We start from the raw sequence: 19,867 nt of genomic DNA, 5'->3' as shown, positions 1-19,867 counted from the left end.
TAACGAATCACAAAAGTAATATGCTTGAGTTATTCAAGAGCTAAGTAGTAACAGTGCACAAGTCTTTCTCCTCAATTGTGTCTCATTTTCAGTGACTCTGTGTAGGTCTGCATGTGTGTGTGTCTTGTGTTTGTGAATGCGCTGCGCACATGTCTGTATGTTATCCCTGTGAGTGCACAGGAGGGTGCTTGCAGAATCCGTTCCCACAAGCTGTCCATCTCAATTAGTTGAAAGAGCCTCTCTCACTGGGTTAGGGCTCACCGATTAGGCTAAGCTGGCTAGGGAGGCACCTGCCTCGGCCTCCCTAGCGCTAGGGTTACAAGAGCATGTTGTAACCATAGTTGGCTCCTGCATGTGAGTTTGGGAACCAAATTCTGTTCCTTGTGCTATACTGCAGCACTTTGACAACTAGCTATCTGGCCCAGCCCTTTAGGGAAGTGTCAACCAAGGTCGTAGAATGCTATAATGATAAAGTTTAACTACAACTTCCAATAGAAAAGGAAACAGATTAATCATTTTATTTTAGTAATGTACTGACTGATACTAAATATGAGTGTCATGTGATTTAGTACTCTACCAAATATAGCATCATTTTTGAAAATCTGTGTCCTGTAAATTTTAGAGTAACTAAAAAAAATCAACCCCTATGGACTTGGGTCCCAGTTTTCACCCTCCCATGAAAACATTTTACCCTAACAGCCCCTGTCCTATGGGGTTGTCTTAGATCTCACCCCAACTCCTCGATTCCAAAGTCAAATTTCTGTCTGCAAACCTCCCACATGAACTGTGATAAGCATTAGCATTCCTCCTTATCCCCATTCACTTATAGAGACTATACTGAGGTGCTCTGTAGATGGTAACAAATCCTGTCTTTAGATTCCTGAGACTCCTACAGTTATTGGCATGGGAAAAGAAATACATTAATTTTTTTCCTCTTGGGACACAAATAGGAAATCATGTCAGTGTCCACTCTCAAGAGAAAAGTCATCTATGCAAACAAATAATTAACAAAACTTTGCTTTCATGGTATGCATAGCATTGCTATGCACAAAATATACTAAAGAATTGCAGGCAAAGGGCCTGCCAAGCTGAAAGAAAGAAAGAAAGAAAGAAAGAAAGAAAGAAAGAAAGAAAGAAAGAAAGAAAGAAAGAAAGAAAGAAAGAAAGAAAGAAAGAGAAAGAGAAAGAGAAAGAGAAAGAAAAAGAAAAAGAAAAAGAAAGGAAGGAAAAGGAAAAGAAAGAGAAAGAGAAAGAAAAAGGAAAAGAAAAAGAAAAAAATGAAGTTTCATCCAGGCGTCTATTCAAGTAATTGTTGGCTAAATGAATAAATTTTGAGGAAGGCCATTATTTAAATTCACAGTAACCGTAAAGCTCTTTTTTGAGGAATATTAAGATATACCATTCATACGATTATGATGGCTTCAATGAGGTTTCATAGTTTTAGCATTTGAAATACTTAACCCCTAGCTGTTTGGACAGCTTTAGGTGATGGTTATCTGCAGGAAGTGCATCACTGGAGGGTGGGCATCCGATTTTTAAAAGCCACCTGCCACGCCTGTTTGGCAGTATCTGTTGGGCCTTGAGGTTTAAGCTATGAGTCCTGTGATGTTCTACTGCAGTGCCTGCTGCCTCTGCTTCCACTGTGCCGTCATGGACTGACATCCCTCTGGGGCTGTAAGGCCAAATAAGCCTTTCCTTCTGTAAGTCATCTTCGTCGTGATGTTTTAACACAGCAGTAGAACAGAACTAATAAGCTTGGGAACTCAGACATTCCAAAGCGTACAGACAAACATGGCCACCACACCTTAAAAAAAGGAATCAAAATAGACTTTTGTAAAAAAAAAAAAATGTAAGCAATTAAAAAAAAATTAAAAGGATGACTGGGGGTGGGGCATATAGGGAGATGGCTCAGCAGTTTAGAGCAAATACTATTCCAGCAGAGGACCCAGCAATTCCCTACATCCAGGTCAAATGGCTCACGACCATCTATAATTCCAGCTCCCAGGTAGTCCAACGTCCCTAGCCTCCACTGGCACTCACAAGCATCTACCCACACACAAACACATAATCTTTAAAAATAAATATTTAAATAGATAGCTGCTAACACAGCAATAATTGGGAAAAGTCCAAATAATGAAGGCAAAAGTATAAAATAAAACAAGAGGAGTATCAAGTCTTCTGAATAATAAAGCCTAGATTATAATGAAGACAAGGCCATAATGGGTACCCAGAATTACTGTTGAAAGGTCTGTGATAACACTGCATGACCTCAGGAATTCTATAATTTCAGGAGTTGGGGGTAGGGTGGGGGGTTCTTTAGTTCAACTCCAGTAGAGCATTCTTTCATCTGAGTACCTCACCATCGTCCATCACTTCCTGTGCTTTCTATTTCAAACACGCAGTGTGTAAAGAGGCCAGACTCAGAGATACAGTTTACTGTTGACATAACTTTCTGAGTTATCCAAAAAGCACACGCCTGAGTTCCAGTCAAGGTCAGAATTCTAGTAAGACACAAGGATTAAACCAGGAAACAGACGCCTCTGCATTTCTAAATATTCCTCCTCCTCGTATAATGAGTACCTTTCAACAGATGACTATAATTTCTTGATGTCTAACAACAAGGCAATAAAATTCTCTAGAGTGTATTTAGTTTCTTAAAACAAACCTGAGACAATGTGAACAAAAAAAAGCCACAATGGAAAGGTTAGAAAATGACCTACAGGTCTGACCATAAGAGAAGGGGTAAATGGGCACTCGAGATTACCCAACAGTGGGAGACTGAGGAAGTGTCCCATTTCCCAATTCATACTTACACAAGATTCATTTCCACGGCTAAGAGAGAATGTTCCTGAAGATGGGCGTAATGAACAGAGGATCTTAGCGGTAGTGGTGGGTCTAGCATCTATCTCTAACGCTACCAGGCAGACAGAGCTCACTCAATGCTCATGGAGTGAGAGAATGGCTGGGTGAACCCATGAAGTAATTACGGGAAATCTAATTAGCTCATAAATCAGGGACTCTGCTCTTTAAGTACAGTGTCAAAGTAGAGAAGAGATTTAAGGGTAGAGGGAAATGCCTAGAAAGAAACGGCCACTTTTGTTTCTTCCTAGTTGCAAAAATAATAATAAAAACTATCTTGAGAACTTAGAGGAGGGAACGGATTCACAATTCATGTTGGATAGCATCATGGTCCCAGTGGTCAAACAGTTAGCAAGACCTGTTAGCCCAACTCTAAGAAGTCGTCAAGCCAAGTATAGCCCAAGACCCCCAGTAGCAGTTGTACCTGAATGGAAGATAAGGGGGGTTTGAGCCAGATAGGAGGGCTCTGTAGGCTTCTTCTGGTGTCTTCTTTAAGTAAATGACCTGTGGCAGACAAACAATAAATAATATTTAGAAGACCAAACAAAACTAACCTACTCACCAAATTTGCATTTTGTTTCTTCCCCTTGGAGTCACAGCTGTGGGCAAGCCACTATTCTCTTACGCATTTCAGACTTTTATTTTGGTTGTTTGCCCGTTGGGTTTTATTTTGTCTTGGAGGCTGGGCCCAGAACTCACTATAGAGAGCAGGCTGCCCTCTAGCTCACCACAGACCTCTGGGCTCTGCATTCCAAGTGCTAAGATTGCAGGAGCACACCTCCAGGCCTGGCCTGCTGCTCTTAGACAGCCAGCTGAGGTGCTGACTTCCCAGTTCACTTGAAGCTGAGCCACCACGAACCCTACCAAACAGACTCAAGGTGGGGTGACAATGGTACCTGTCACTGGTCTTTGCACTAAAGACCAACAGTAGCTTCCTTGCCCTTCGTTGGAGATGGCCAGGCCTTCAGGGCCTAGTAAGACGCTCAGAGCTTTCAGTGAGCGTTCTCCCCATGGATTTCAATTGACATCTCTGTTCTGACAGGAGCTGGTGTGGCTCATTAAAGGCTAGGCGACATCATAATGAAACTCATAAAAATGAATGCTGGTAAGACACTGTTAAACACAGTAGTCCTGGCTCTTGATAGCAGAGACATATTGATAAACTGCTAATAAACAAACTAACAAAAAGGAATGTTTAAAACCATAAATAATTGCCACTAAGGACCATATTGCCCAGATAGCACATAGTGGGTTCTGTTGTTAGTACTGGGCACCACCGTAACAGATTTTGTATCATTGTAGCCCAGTGTCACTAACTGATAGTCAGGGGGTGGGTCTCTTGGTGACTTTGGGATAGGAAGGTGCATGAGGACAGGGCAAAGGTGCTGGGGTGGGACACAGCTTGTGTTCGGTGTGGATGCAGGAGGGAGCAGGGTGTGAGGCAAAGGGAGCGGTCAGGCAACACCAGGACTGTGCGCTAAAGGAAGTGGAGCTCCTAAAAGGCTCCCTAGCTAGAACTAATGGCACTATTTCCTCCATATGCCCCGCCATCAAGATCCTATACACTCAGTTGCAGGACAGGCAAGCAGTCCCCGTTTCCCAAAGACAGGTTTTCCTTCTGCCCCTCCAAGCACCTGTGAACGCTAAGTCATTCCATCGGAAATATATGGCATGTATTCGCTAGCTAACAATTTCAAAACTAGTAGCCCTCATGAGTTCTATGACAAAAAGTAATTTAATAGATGAAAAAGGCATGTCTAGTAGCTGGGGAGATAGCCCAGTCATTAAAGGGCTCGCTTTGCAAGCATTAGGACCCAAGTTCGAGCTCTGGAACCCATCATTAATTAATTAACTAATTAATTAATGCTCTGGAACCCATCATAATTAATTAATTAATTAATTCAAGCCCTGGTACCTGCCGTTAATCAATTAATTAACTGATTTAAGCCCTGAAACCCATCATAAATAAATAAATAAATAAATAAATAAATAAATAAATAAATAAATAAATAGATTGAAACCCTGGAACCCGCCGTAAATTAATTAATTAAAGCCCTGGAACCTATCATAAATAAACAAATAAATAAATAAATGCCAGCTCTGATGTTGCATGTTTGTAATCCCAGTACTGAAGAAGCAGAGATATGCAGATCCCTGAGGCTTACTGGCCACCCATCCAATCTTAACCTATTTATCAAGTTCTAGCACCAACGGGAGGCCTGCCTTGTCTCCAAAAAGTACCCAACAGTACCAGAAGTATGACACCTGCGGGTTGTCTGACCTCACATGCATGTACATACGTGTACACACACACACACACACACACACACACACACGTGCGCGCACGCGCACAAGCACACCTAACGTCAAGAGCAAATTCCCATGTCCCAGTGACAAATGGAGAGATGGTCTGGCAACACACACAGCAACCAAAGTGCCTGAGGTACCCGCAGCACTGAGGCTGAGTAGTCTTCAAAGGGACTGACACAGGCAGGAGACTCGGAGGCTACACGCAGAGGATTGCGACTCTGGTTGCTGCTCAACTCATTCTCAAAATCGATTTAAGCCAATCCGAGCTTCAAGGACTCTTTGCAGTAACCAGCGCTACCATGTAACTTTACAGTACCCTGATGGGTAGGTTCTGAAATAGATGAAAATTAATAGGTGAAAAAAGGCAGTGTTTTCTCAAGCTTAGAGGGTTTGGAAGTTGTGTACGGCTGCTGCTACCTGGGAAAGCTGCTGGGAGGAAGCTTCTTGTGTTTAGATTAGATAATTAAAGCTTATACAACCTCCTTTGAAAAGTAAAAATACATTTCCCTCCTAAGGAGCAATTACACTAATTCCCTTTCATCTTGAGGCAATGGGGCTGCGGGAGGCAGTCACCCGGCCCACATAAAATAACCTCTTCAGACTGGTTACTCCACAGGGCTTCCCGGCCATCCCACCTGCATGCCTTAGCACACATGAGGCATGTTCTCACACCGTACGATGAGAGCCGCTGTTTTTATTTTTATCCCAGTACTAAATTATTAATGGGTGCAGAGTGAAACCCAACAGAGCCCGTCTAAGTTCCAGGACGGTTCCTGGAACACATTACAGGTTGACCTTTTACAGCCTGGAGCCAAGTGCTTAGGGAGAGTGGGCAAATAGTCTCCTCCGACAAGAATTCATTGTTGAACGACGACGCATGCGTCCCTCATTTTAATATAAAATCCCTTTTTTTCCCAAGAGGAAATAAGAATGTTGTATGTATTTCCTATGCCAGATCTTCTTAGATGAAGAGAGATGTGGGGAGGGAGTGGGAGATGGAAAGGCAGAGAGAGGCCTGATTGAAGCCAGGAAGGAAAATAACATTTATAAGCCCTGCGGTCAATGAATCCAAAGCCCAAAAATGTACAGATTGTTCCAAACTGCTGCTGTTCCTCTGTGGCCACGTTAGCATTTGAACACAGACCCCCCCCCCTCCAAACAGTCTGAAAGAAAGGGCTCCCTTCTTCCCAGTTCCTAAAACAATCGTGCATGTTTTTTTTTAATTACAAGATTTCAAACTGTTAAGCAGAACCAAGGAGATGCAGAATTGGAGAAAGGAACATCCTTATTATTTTTGTACAAGTGTGAACAACATTGTTTTTCAATAGAAAGTAAATCAGTTATGAAATGCTAAATACGACTTTTCCAAAAAAAAAAAAAAATTAGTCCATATTGAGGCCCAAAGTTGTGCTAGGCAAGTCTAATATTTCCTAAAAATATCTTTTATTTTTGGGGTTTTTTGGATTTGGACTTTTTGAGACAGGGTTTCTCTGTATAGCCCTGGCTGTCTTGGAACTCACTCTGTAGACCAGGCTGGCTTTGAACTCAGAAATCCATCTGCCTCTGCTTCCCAGAGTGCTGGGATTACAGGCATGCGCCATCACCTCCTGGCTAAAAATATCTTCTGAAACTAATATCAAAGCACCTATCAGATATTCTGATTTATCTTTTTGGCTTCTAAAAGGGAGTGCATGTGTAGTGTGTGTGTATGTGTGCATGCGCACGAACACACACACACACATGTACTTTCTATGCCTTGAACTGGTTATTAGCATACATAATCCAATAGAAAGGATTTTCCCAAACTTTGAATGACACTTGACAAAAATCATTGACAGAGACAGAGTTTCATTCCATTTCAATTTAGTTCATGATTTCTGCATTAAAATTGTTCTGTCCTTGCCAGGGAGTCCTAAAGACCTGCTCAATAAAAAAAAAAAATAAGTAAAATAAAAAGGCTAATAATATACATACCTATTTTAATGGAATTTGAGCCTTCTATTCAAAGTGATTTTTCTTTTATTTTATTAACCTCAATGCCAGAAGCCAAAGACTTTCCCATTTGTTACATGATTCCTGAGAGGCAGGATTATAACACATACCATTCAAAAGATGAAGGGGTTTTATTTAAAAACATAGGAAAAATTGTAGTACTACAAATGAAAATAATCTATAATGTTTATCAAATCCACCAATGCCTAAGCTTTAATTGTCATGGACTAACTCTTACACATCACCACATACTACCAAGTCTCTTCATATAGACACTCCATTATCATAAACCAATGTGATTTAAAGTATTTTATAGCATTACAATGGAAAACCTGCCACTGAATCAACACAGAAAGGAATATTACAATGAGTAACATAAACTTTAAAGCATCTGTATGTATATCATACACTGACAATATGTCAAATTAGGAATGTTTCCTAACTTCACAGAATACCAGCCCACCCAAGACACTACTTAAAATAAAACATTCTCAGAATTTACTTGCAATACTCTTAAACTATCTTTTAAGCTAGAGCCTATTGTCATTAGATCCATGAATCTATAAAAAATAATATGCATGGTTTTCAGAAGCAACTTGGGATTTGCAACTCTATTCCGGCACTCTGACTGCTTACTCTCCCTAATATACAATATGTGATTCTTAGAAACAATAATTGCTTTCACATAGAAGTCTAAGCCAGACTGTAAATTTGGTGATGATCTTTCCATGGAGATACTGCCTTGAGCCTTATTATGTTTCTAGCTTTCTTTGGGCAGTGTTACTATTTTTTAATAAAAAAAAATAAAAAAAAAAAAAAACGAGTTTGCTATTGAAAGAAACTTACTTATACCCTTAATATAACTTTAAACAAAATCTAAGGAGCTAATAAAATAACTTAGTGAGTAAAGGTCGCTGCTGCTAAGCCTGATCATCTAGTCTGATAGTTTTCAGAGACAATCTCTTTGGGGGTGGGAGGATGTCATACCCAGATGACCTTATTCTCAACTAATTTCAGGTTGTAACGTCAGTTTCCTGGACATCTCTTTGGGAAGAAATTTAATTGGCTGAGAACTGGCCAAAATGTCAATTTCAAGTCACCATGGCTGTGTTGCAGGGGCAGAATCTACCTGGGGAAGACTGTTTTCTGCTTGTTTCCCTCTTCTGAACAAGTACTATATTGAGCAAAATAACAGAAAATCCACCACCAACACTGAAGGATACTCTCTGAGAAAACGAATGAAGTCACAGGGGTATTTTTATTATCTAATCACAAATACGAATTAACATGAGCACAGATTTCTTAGGTTGGTAGGTTGTTTGGTTGGTTGGTTGGTTGGTTTTGGTTTTTCAAGACAGGGTTTCTCTGTGTAGTCCTGGCTGTCAAGGAAATCCCTCTGTAGACCAGGCTGGCCTCAAACTCAGAAATCTGCCAGCCTCTGTCTCCCAAGTGCCACCACTGCCTGGCTACCTTTTTTGTTTGTCTGTTTTTAATTGCATTATTGTGCATATGTGGAGGTCAGTGGAGGTCAGAGGACCTTCAAGTCCCCTTGGTAAGTGCCAGTTCTCTCCTTCTACCATGTGGGTCCCAAAGATCTAACTTCGGTCACTATGCTTAAATTTTGTTGTTGTTGTTTTTTTTTTTTTAAACAGGGTCTTATGTAACCCAAGGCTGGCCTCAAACTTTTAACTGCTGAACCATCTTTCTAGGCCTGCTTCTTCAAATTCTGCCTGTAGTTTGTTTCTAAGGTCATCTCATTTTGGTTTTCTCCCTAGCTAGGCTGTAAATGCTAATGAAGGTAATTTTCATGTCTTATGATCTGCAAGGCTCAGCACAAGAACACACACAGAAAGTGCTCTAAAAATGGTTGGTCCTCGCGCAAACAATAAATAGGTTTTTTTGTAAAGAAATACAACATTCACCAATACTGAATCCCAGCCTAGAGAGCGTGGTAACAGTGGTCAGGAGCGAGTGTGCCTGGGTTCCGACGCAGGCTCCTCTGCCTTGTGAACGGCATCACGCTAACTCTATATTTCTGTTTCCTGAAGTGTGAAGAGGGGACATTACTGGACCATGAGCTTCCTCAGACAGAAGGTCACAGTGTCACTGAGACATTGCTGGCTTGAATGCTGTTTGTTAGGCACATTAAGCAAGGTAATATCTTACAGCATACTTTTAACTGTACCTGACACAACTTCACCACAGCAAGAGAATACAGAAAAGACATAGAATTATTACTCCCATAATATTTTCTCCTTTTTTCCACTCAGATGGTTTGAATATCAAAGGTCTCTCACGGGCTCCTATGAGAACTTCAGAAGGTCAGCTCCCATTGGAGGAAGTCAGTCATTAGGGGTGTGACACACATGTTATGCATGGTCCCCCAATCTCTTCCTCATTCTCTGCTTCCTGTCTACCATGGGGTGCTTCTCCTCCACCTTCTCACCACTGTGACACTCCATCTCACCTTGAATCAACAGGATTGGGATGACTGTATTAAAATATCCAAAACCATGAAAGAGAATCAGTCCCCCTCTCTTAGGTTGCTTCTGCCAGATATTCTGTTGCAGTGGCAAGAAAACAAATTGAATTGATTCACACCTGTATCCGTGTGAATCTAGATCTGGATGGTTCATAGAACTAAGCCCAGAAGGCTGCATAGGCATATGAACACGGGGACATGAGGTAGTTAATGCCCCTTGGGAGTGCTAAAACCAGGACGATGATTCCGTCATCCAGGGAAACCCTCTGGTTTTAATGCAGACACCTGTAACTCTCTCAATTCTGCCTCTTCAGTCTCCAAGCCTCACGGGGCCTTAGCATAAACATTAAAATAAAAGTCACCAGCCCTTGCTTTATCAAATCCACTCTCAAACTATCTCAGGATCGCCGATGTTGCTGGTCCATGTGTCTCTCAAACACGGACATGTAATGGAGAGAGAGTCGTTACTATTCAGATTCTTGGTTTTTGTATTTGAACCTTCATGAACTTTTATGAACCAAGATGGCCAAGACTGGGGAGAAAATTGCCTGCAAAGACTACAAATGCCTGCAGAAAGCACAAAAAGGAAAAACCAAAAAAAGAAAAAAAGTATACAGCAAGAAACTCTGCAAAGAGCCAATGTCATGAAACTTTTTTAAAGCTTTGTCCTTGGTACCTAAGACTTGGTTCTCAGACTTCTTAAATGCCAAGGCCCTTAATTTGTAAACTGCTGTTTCCTGAAGACAGGTTCAAATTTAAATTGTCATAAACAAGCATAAATAGAAATGCTTAAATTTTTAATGTTTTGCAAGATTTTCTTCTTATTCATATCCTGCCATTCTATCTAGTGACGAGAAAAACAATGTCTTCATTCAACTTTATAATTAAAAAAAATAGGGAAAAACCGCTCATTTGTGAGATGCACAAACAATTTCACTTTTGTTCTAACTTACAGAAGCAGAAATACTCAGAGTGGAACAATTGCGGACATTAAATAAGCAAGCCTAGCGTTACAAAGCAGAAACTTGACTGTGTTCTCAACGGCCTGATTCTTGGTCTACTTTCAATCTACTATGCTCAGTATCCTAATTAAAACAAACAATAAGACCACATCTTGTCTCCTGCACACTCTGGTTGAAGCCAGTGTATAGAAAACCCTTTGAGTCCAACAGAAAGCACAGACCAGGAGATCAGCAATGAAGAACACAGTACTTCTGCCTAACAAAGATGGAGACAGTGCACTGTAGGAGGGAAGCAGAATTGGGCCTCACATCTCCACCCCCATCACTTATTTCTACCCTAAAAATCCTTGATCCTATATCTTCCGGAGAACAAAGTCTAGAAATGACTGTGACTTTGTTTGTTTGTCTGAGGTACTATTTGCTCTGAAATGCCCTCGTGACATCTCTACATTTTCATCTGGAGTTTGAGTTAAATAGACAGATGACAAGCAGCAGACACGATTGTGTTTATCTCAAAAGTCATTTGGATGAGAAATGCTCCCTCCACCTCTCTGATGGATACAATCAGAGTGCAGCTAGCGGAAGCCTTTGATGGGAAGTTTGGGAGGATTGCAGACATCAGACACATGTGTCTCCCCATTTAATTTGATGGAAAGCAGAATTTTCATAATCATCCTAAATAGATGTCTTTCCAGAGCTGATGATATGGCTTGGGACAATTACGCATCTCTTGCTAGCACTGTTTCAATGACACTGTGGACTGGTATGCCTGATTCAAGCTCATGTGTCAACACACACATCAACAACAGCTAAATCATAAGGATGCAGGCCAAGCCTTCACCAAGCAAACCAAAGAAAACCACACCAATATCTCATACCCGGATGCTTTTATTAAAAAAAAAAAAAACATACAGGGAGAAGGAAGAAAATGTGTGACCCCCATGGAATATTTAAGCCCTTCATATTACATATTGCATGCAATACCCAGGTAAATAAGCCTATGTATAACCTATCATCCACTGTCAGAAGGCAAACTCTAGGTAAAACTCAAAATCAGACTCAAAAGACAATGAATCAGAACATATTTATGATCAAGATATTAGTGGCAGATCTGTCGTCATGATTTAACAATTAAGTTTTTCAAGCACCTGACCTTGTCTATGATAATCCTTTCACTTACAAATGAACTATCCTTCCAAGCCTATCTATAAGAGGCAAATACTCTGGAAATACTTTTCCCAAGATCAAAGTTGAAGCTAGTGATGACAACCTGACAACCTGAGTTCGATCCCCAGAAACCATGCGAAAGTGAAAGGAGAAACAGGCTGCACAGAGTTGCCCTCTGACCTCCGCGTTCACCAGGGCGGATGCGCTCCTGCACTCACGCGCACACAAAATGATAATAAAAGTAAAATCTTGAAAATAGGAAGACCATGAGGAAATGAATGGATATGGTTTCAGTGACTCTAAATTGAAATCCGAACTACTCCAAATGTTTTAATAGTATTTTATTATATTTCTATTAATTTTACTTCAAAATTCATAACTCTCCTTAATATTCTGCATTTTACCTAGGGCTGATTTAAAACCTGGGGCAATGAGAGGTGGGGCAAAGATAAGAGGAGAGATTTTCTTGCAGTAACAAATGAGAACTATTGGAAAGAAAACACTTTCTGAACACACACACCAAGAGGGTAACTAAGACAAGACAGAACCCAGTGAAGGTTGGGTGTTTTCCATCAAGAAGTGGCCTGCGATCTGCCAGTAGTGGAGAAGGTAAATCAAGCTCTCAATGTCCATCCAGTGACCAGATCATGTGCCCAAGGAACGTTGAACAGCAGCAGTGTTCTCTAAGTTAAAATTTTAGCTGAATATAGTAATGCCAGCACTCAGGAAATAAGACAGAGAGATCTCAAGTTTGAAGCCAGCCCAGTGATATCACAAGACCTTATCTCAAAAATAGTAAATAAGTTCAAAACATTTTCATATATTTATCCTGTTCTTCTCTGGGTTTCGAATAGTTTGGGGAGGTGGGGGAGGAGATGTTAACGCAAACTTTCAAGGCAGAGCCACATTGTGTACAACTAAACCTCTGGTCTCAGATCTCCTGGTAACGTGTAAGCTGCTCTTTGGACTTACTCAAGAATAGAAAACTAGCAATGAGCCCAAACAAGGAACTGGTTGTTCTCTTCCAGTGTTTACAAAAGAGTTGTTGCTTGGAGGATGCAGGAGAAACAGGAGCTTGTCCCACTAGTTGGGTGTTTGTAGAACAGGTCCCGTGGTCATTTGTCTGTGCATTAGCCTGAACTCTGCAAACACAGGCCACATGACAGGATTGTCCTTCAAGAAAAGAAAAGAATTGATCCCTCTTAAGCATGCAAAGATCTTATTTTTAAGTAACCAGGTTCCTACATGCCATAACTTACTAATTTCCAAAGGCAACCACAGACCTACCTTACCACACACTTACTTTATAGAAAATACATCTTCCTTCCTTGTAGCTACTAGGAATTCCCACCCCCATCCACACACACCCTGCCTCACCTGTGACCCTATTCCAGCTCACTTTAGTGAAATACACCTTACTTCTTCTAAAAATCCAGCACACACATCCTCACCCCATGGTCAGCTGTTTCTCCTTCACGTCTCTGTAGCATCAAGACTTGAAGCTCAGGTTTAGCAGTGAAAGGAAAAGGAGGAAGGGACAGAGACAGGAAAAGGAGGTAGGCAGAGAATTTCCCATAATTCCAACACAGACAATTCTCATCTTAGTTCAACAAAGAGTTTCTGATACAGGAGCCAAGGATAATGCCAAGATCAAGGCCAACAAGCTTCTGACCTCACAGAGCAGCCCATACATAGTCCTGATGTTTCAATCCAGGAGATGCTCCCAGTTTTCAGTACACTAACAAGCAACGATGAAAACCTTGAAGCTCTTTCAAGATACAGCCATTCAGACCTGCCTAAGATTTAAACTCACTAAATATGAGGTCTGACTATGATCATTTATGGGTACCCAGCTATGGCTGAGGACCACTGTTACAAGCATTGGAACGTTAAAGACCGTGGCTATTCTTTGGTCAATAAGCCTCAAATAAGCGCACAACTATCAGCTTTAATGGAAAAAAATCAATGACATTTCAAGACAGTATGTGTTGACAGGATTTGCTAAGGTCCTTACAGCTCAAGTACGACATCGGCCTCTGTGTTCATGTGGTGACTTGTAGACACTGAGTTACATTTTCAGAACATAAAAGTGAGAACAGAGAAGACAGGTTAACAATTAAACTGTCATGATGGGACAGAGTAAATTTCAGTCATGAAGGTAAGCCATCAAAGTAGCAATGAGTTTAAAAGGCTGTTAGGCCATTTTAACTCCCTAAGAGTATCTCGTGTCCTGGAGAGTGGAATCCAGACCCATTCTTTCACACCAGCTGGACAGAACTCAGAGCTCACCCCCTGCGCTGTCCTCCACACCACGATGCAGCAACCTGGACTTTGCCTTAGCTCCTCTCGCATCCCACTCATTCCCACCCAGCCTTTGGCACATGTTTCTCCCAAAATACTCTTCCGATGTGTCCTCTAAACTGCCAGCTGCTCGCGGAGGGCTTCCCTGATTCCAATAGGAAGTAGGCAAGCATCTGCCAGCACGTGTCACTACGTTTTACACCCTTGCTTATCCCAGCAAGATACAAACTCAGACAGGCAGGGATTCAAACTTCTCGTACATTGATAACACCTGAGAGCCCAGATAAAATGTCTGGCAAAAGTGCTCATTAATATTTGTTCAATAAAAGAATACACAAATTAACCAGACTTGAAGGAGGATAAAGATTTCCCACAGAGTTAAATAAATGACTTATCACCTTAAACTACCAGGAAATTCATTATTATTACTTTGGGGGTTGGAGGTGGTGGTCTATGTCACATCACAGTGTGCCTTGGGACTTGGGTGCCCAAAACAGGCAAGAGTTTCAAAGATTCTTGAATGTCAACCCTAACGGGGGTCCCTTCCCTCCTGGTTCCACCTCCTTTGAAAGGTTCTGAGTCTCCTGGTAAGAGCATGGAGCTATGAGCATAGAGACTAGAAAGGCTGGGGCTGGGTAAGAGCAAACTCCCCAAGCCATGTCTGCTTCATGGAAGAATCTATGTCCGTAGTCATTGGGGCAAATCTGCAGATAAAATGATTCTCTGGGATGCCAGGGTGGACAAGAAAAAGGTCAGAGGCCCTCCGATGACATCCTGGAGCTTATGAACTTAGGAGGCCTAGGCCAAACAACATTTCTTAAATCTCAAAAACAGAAGTTAATTGTAAGTTTTGTTGTAATTGTTTGTTTTCTAGGGGGTTGGGGTTGTTTTGTTTTGTTTTGTTTTTTGGAGACAGTATATCATTATGCAGCCCTGACTGACATGGATCTCAATATGTAGACCGGGCTGGTCTCGAACTCACAGTGATCTACCTGCTCCTGCCTCCAGAGTGCTGGGATTTGTGGGCCACCATGCCCAACAACGTAACAGAAGATCTTAATCAACTTCCTCTTTCCTGAATTCAGAAGCACAATATGTGGAATATAAAATCTAGTATCTAGTACAATTTGTTAATCTCTGTGCTAATCATAGCAGCAGTCCAAAGCCAGGATATCCTTTCATATTTTTTTTTCCAAATACATTCACTTAGTTAGAGATAGGAAAACAAAACTATTTTGGAACTTTTTAAAATGCTAACCCCATTTTTGTCATAATTTCCCTTACAATTCACCAAAATATCACCAAGAAGAAAACTAAACTTAAAAATTGGCTCTTAAAAAAAATGAAGTTTACAGTCAAAACTACAACTCACTTGCATGCACTGAGAATCTTCTCGAAATCTCAGACATATCTGAAAGGGAACATAGCAATCCTTTACCACATTCAGACTTGGGATTTGGAACTTCCCTCATTCTGAAGCAGATGATATCGTAACGTTAGCACATTCTCCAATACTATTCGCACCACAGATCTCCTTTCTACTCCCACATTTTAACAAGCAGCTGACTCAGATCAAACACTGACTTGGGATTCTGGTGAGAGGTGTCAAGGACTTAAACTTGGGACTAAAGCAGAGTAACCTCCACTTCCCCACAGGAGACCTGCCTGTCAACCCAGAAGAGAAGCTTGAAACCACGAAGTCCCAAAGGCTACCTTTCGCTGGAGTTTTTTTGGTGCTTTTTTTCTCATTACTCCTTGTTAATTATCATCATATTTATGGATAATGTGTATTATCCATACAGGTGTGGAGCTCAGAGTATGACTATGTGATGTCAGCTGTCTCTTTCTACATGCATATGGGTTCTAGGGTTCAAGCTTAGAGAGCAAGCACTTTACCCGCTGAGCTATTCCACTAGTTCCTGGTTATCTGTGGATGAATAGATAGATAGATAGATAGATAGATAGATAGATAGATAGATAGATAGATGGATGGACGGACGGACAGACAGACAGACAGACAGACAGACAGACAGACAGACAGACAGATAGATAGATAGATAGATAGATAGATAGATAGATAGATAGAGATACTTATAATATTTGACTTATTAGGCAAAATAAAAGATTAACAACAAAAACTAGAAATGACAGAAAAATTGTTACAGCCTGCTATAACAGAAGCAGCTGTGTGAATCTAGTCTCTCAAAATCTCTTCTTATACCACTTTCACTGGAAAGGTGGCTCAGCGGTTAAAAGCACTGACTGCTCCTCCAGAGGTCATGAGTTCAATTCCCAGCAACCACATGGTGGTTCACAACCATGTGTAATTGGATCCGATGCCCTCCTCTGATGTATCAGCAACAGCATGCTCATATACATACATTACATACATACATACATACATACATACATACATACATACACAAATACATAAATAAATAAATCTTTAAAAAAAAAAAAGATCCAGTGCCTATGTGATCAGATGAAGTTGGGTGGATAATACAGGTAGAGTAGGCTGGTAAAGATCACTGCATTATAAACAATGAGACAGGATGTCAGTAGACTAGATAACAAGACAAGGAGTGGGTAACTATTGGGAAGGTAGGATATACAGTGTGGATCTGGACGCAGACATAAGTCATAGCCTCAGTGGGATAGAACCAGGCAGTAAGAAACATCAGGATACGACTCAAAATGGTGCACAACTTAAAACTTCTTATGATTTGGGGGAATTTCCATGTGATATGTTAAGGCCAAAATTGACTAAAACCTCAGAAAGTAGTGTCGGGGATAATGAGGAGTCTACTGTCTCAGATGGTAATGCAATGACAACAACGGAGAGCCTGAGCAGGAGGTCCATCTGTGCTGTAGTTACATGGCCAACATGGGATCGCTCACCTCTGGGACTCTGAGTCCCCTGCAGGGATCTTTCCTAGAACATCCGTTCCCTTATTCACTAAATCTGCAGAGACAGGTACCAGTTTGAGCACAAGGGACATAGATAAGTGATATGTCACCTTGGCTCTAGAAACTCGTTCCAGCAGGGGAGAGAGCCTGCAGAGACATAACTTTGGGAAGCTCATCACAGCACATTGAGGCAAATGGAGAAAGCTATAGTTGAGCTTTGTTCCAACTGAGGTGGTAAGAAAATGGCATTGTGAAGGACGTGAGGGGCAGGCTGGGGGATGCAGACGGACCAGGGAGGAGAAACACCAGGAAGATCCTGTCTAAAAAAAAAATGTTTTGTATTATTTTGTTTAAATAAGAAATTCCCCCAAACAAGCCCACTGAATGACTCAGACCTACTCCTGAAAGAATTGTGAGTCTGACTCAGCCTGCAGTCTGCACAACCCCACAGAAAGGCTGTCGCTCTGCCCATTAGTATGAAGCTGTAGACCAGAAATCCCACCCTCTGCTAATAGCTTCATGAAGTCGTGTAACAATGTGGAGTATTTCCTTCAAGCAAAGGTAACACTGGCAAAGCTACTGACTTTCGTGAACCATGACTTTGTCACCAAACTAAATCTCCAGCTTTAGGACACGTGAAGAAGAAAAAAGCCTGGATCTACAAAATGAAATGTCAAAAGCCCTTCAAGGACCTGTCATGGAAGTCCTGAGAAAGATGGGGGGCCAGGGCCAGCAATGTGGAGGCAGGACAGCAACAAGGGAAAAAACTAACAAAGATACAAGGAGCCAGAGACAGGAGATCAGTGGAGTTTGAGGCTACCCAGGGATACAGAGGAAGACTCAGGAGGGGGTGGCGGTGGGGTGGGGCATGTTAAAATGGGAGGGGAAAAGGAAAGGAAAGAGGAAGGAGGGGGAGAGACAGGGAGGAAGAAATGAAAGGAGACAAGAATGCCAAGCAGTAACCTGGGTCCCAGTGGCACACACAGCACAGTCTGCGTTTGCTAATGGGCAGCGACATCTTAGGTTCTAAGGATCTCAGTGATGTCTACAGAGCAAGCACATTTTTAATGAGCTAATTCAATTTCCACAATGGAGAAAGGATATAATTTAATATATAATACATAAATGTCTATAAATATAATGAAATGCCTTATATCAAATGGAATTTCTTTCCATGTTTTGGAGGGGGTCGTGGCTTTGGAGGCATTCGTTCTTTTGTTTGAAACGGGATGTGACTATGTAGCCCAGGGTAGCCCAGCACTCACAATTGCCCAAATGCCTCCAAATGATGACATTAGTGTGTGCCACCACACTCAGTTGTATGTGTGTGTGGTGGCAGGGGAGGGGGGGGAAGTCCTTGAAATAAAATTCACACGTTAAAATGTTGGAATCCAAACTCCATTATAAACCTGAAGTGTCATGCTTGAGGACCTTCCAACTCTCTTCACACTGACTTAGGGGGCTCGGGCTGTCCATGCAGGGACCCAGGTTGACACCAAACACAGGCTTTCCTCATTCAAGGTCCTCCCAACAGCCTGTTGTGGCTGCCGAGAAGAGGGGCGGAAGAAGCCTAGGAGACGCTTGAGGGTGACAACACAGTGATTCCAAGGATAATGTGATGAGGATAAGGAGAGCCTTATGATCTGAGCGCTTAACGCGAGCAGCTTTTCTTCTGATCCCGGTATCAGCTGACTAAAGACCTCCTGGAACTTGATACACGTCCATTATTTAGCCATGGGAGTCTCTCTCGGAGAAACTGAAAATACAGGCAGTTTTTCTTCAACTTGATCCTGTTAGCGGAGGACTAATCTTAAAAACCCAGACAATTATCCACACATTCGGTGCCAAAATCCAGTCCCTAAAAAAATAAAACATACAAAAATATTCCCCAGTCCTGATTTGGTTTGGTTTGAGACAATCTTATCATGTAGCCCAGGCTGGCCTTGACTTCTCTATACAGTAGAAGATGACTTTGAAGTCCAGATCCTCCTGTCTAACATGAGATGAGACAGATTCTTCTCTGAAACGCTGGTATGACAGGCACGTGCCTCTGTGTCCTCTGCGGTGCTAGACCTTGAATCCAAGGATTCATGCATGTCAATCAAGCATTCTGCCAACTGGGCTACATCCCCATAATAATTTTTTAAAATAAAATAGAAAAGAAAATAGCATGCCTCACACTCTGTAATGTAAAGAGCTGCCTGAAGGCAGGAGATGTGGCTCAGTTGGTAGAGTCCTTGCCTAGCATGCACAAGGTCCTGGGTTCAATCTCCGGCACCAACTAAAACTACAAGGTAGAGGACCTTAGATAAGAAATCTAGATCCTTCCTCAGCAACCGCTTGAGTCTGAGCCTGAGCTACATGAGAGCCTTATCTCAAAATAAGGAGGGTGCGCACTCTCGAATGTGGGGTAAGGAAGAAAACAAGTTCTATACCAAGATACAAGCCTCACCCACTTCCCTCTCCCATTCCCCTATCACTTCGCTTCCTGCTCAAACCTACCCTAAGATTACATCCTCAAAGATTACATATAAAGCAAATCTGAGGAGATCTACGGTTGCACGTGGCAGGAACACGGAAGTGAGTAGATGTTCACTCAGTTAGCCAGAATCAACACTCAGCAGTTCCCTGGAGGACAGCCCGCGCACCTGTACTTGAGACACTACGGTACGTCTCCATCGCAGGAAGAGGCAGATGTCCTCTCGGCATGCGACCTCCCATCCCTTAGCTGATGTTATTCCAAGAGGAGCTTCTCAGTTATCTCTGACTAAACAAAGTTTCCACCTAGGAAACAAACCTGGGTTCTGGTCTTTTTCTTCAAGAAATGGAATTGATCTTGGACAAGCCATTAGATCTACCCCACTGAGTTTCTAGTAGACCAGAGACA

The 19,867-nt window shown here is 41.8% G+C and overlaps 1 protein-coding gene across 4 annotated transcripts in view; it reads right to left on the bottom strand.

Annotated features, from left to right (window-relative positions):
* Cdc14a (cell division cycle 14A) overlaps positions 1-19,867 on the bottom strand; it is a 154,119-nt gene that overhangs the window by 92,076 nt on the left and 42,176 nt on the right. For all 4 annotated transcript variants that reach the window (XM_052179379.1, XM_052179380.1, XM_052179377.1 and 1 more), the window contains one exon: positions 3,284-3,363. In XM_052179379.1, the coding sequence (XP_052035339.1) occupies positions 3,284-3,363 (80 nt within the window). The remainder of the gene's footprint in view (positions 1-3,283; positions 3,364-19,867) is intronic.

This window comes from Apodemus sylvaticus, chromosome 4 (assembly GCF_947179515.1).
Source record: "Apodemus sylvaticus chromosome 4, mApoSyl1.1, whole genome shotgun sequence".
NCBI classification, from domain to species: Eukaryota; Metazoa; Chordata; class Mammalia; order Rodentia; family Muridae; genus Apodemus; species Apodemus sylvaticus.
Note: the sequence above shows the minus strand (reverse complement) of the source record. Positions and strands in the feature narration are given on the sequence as shown.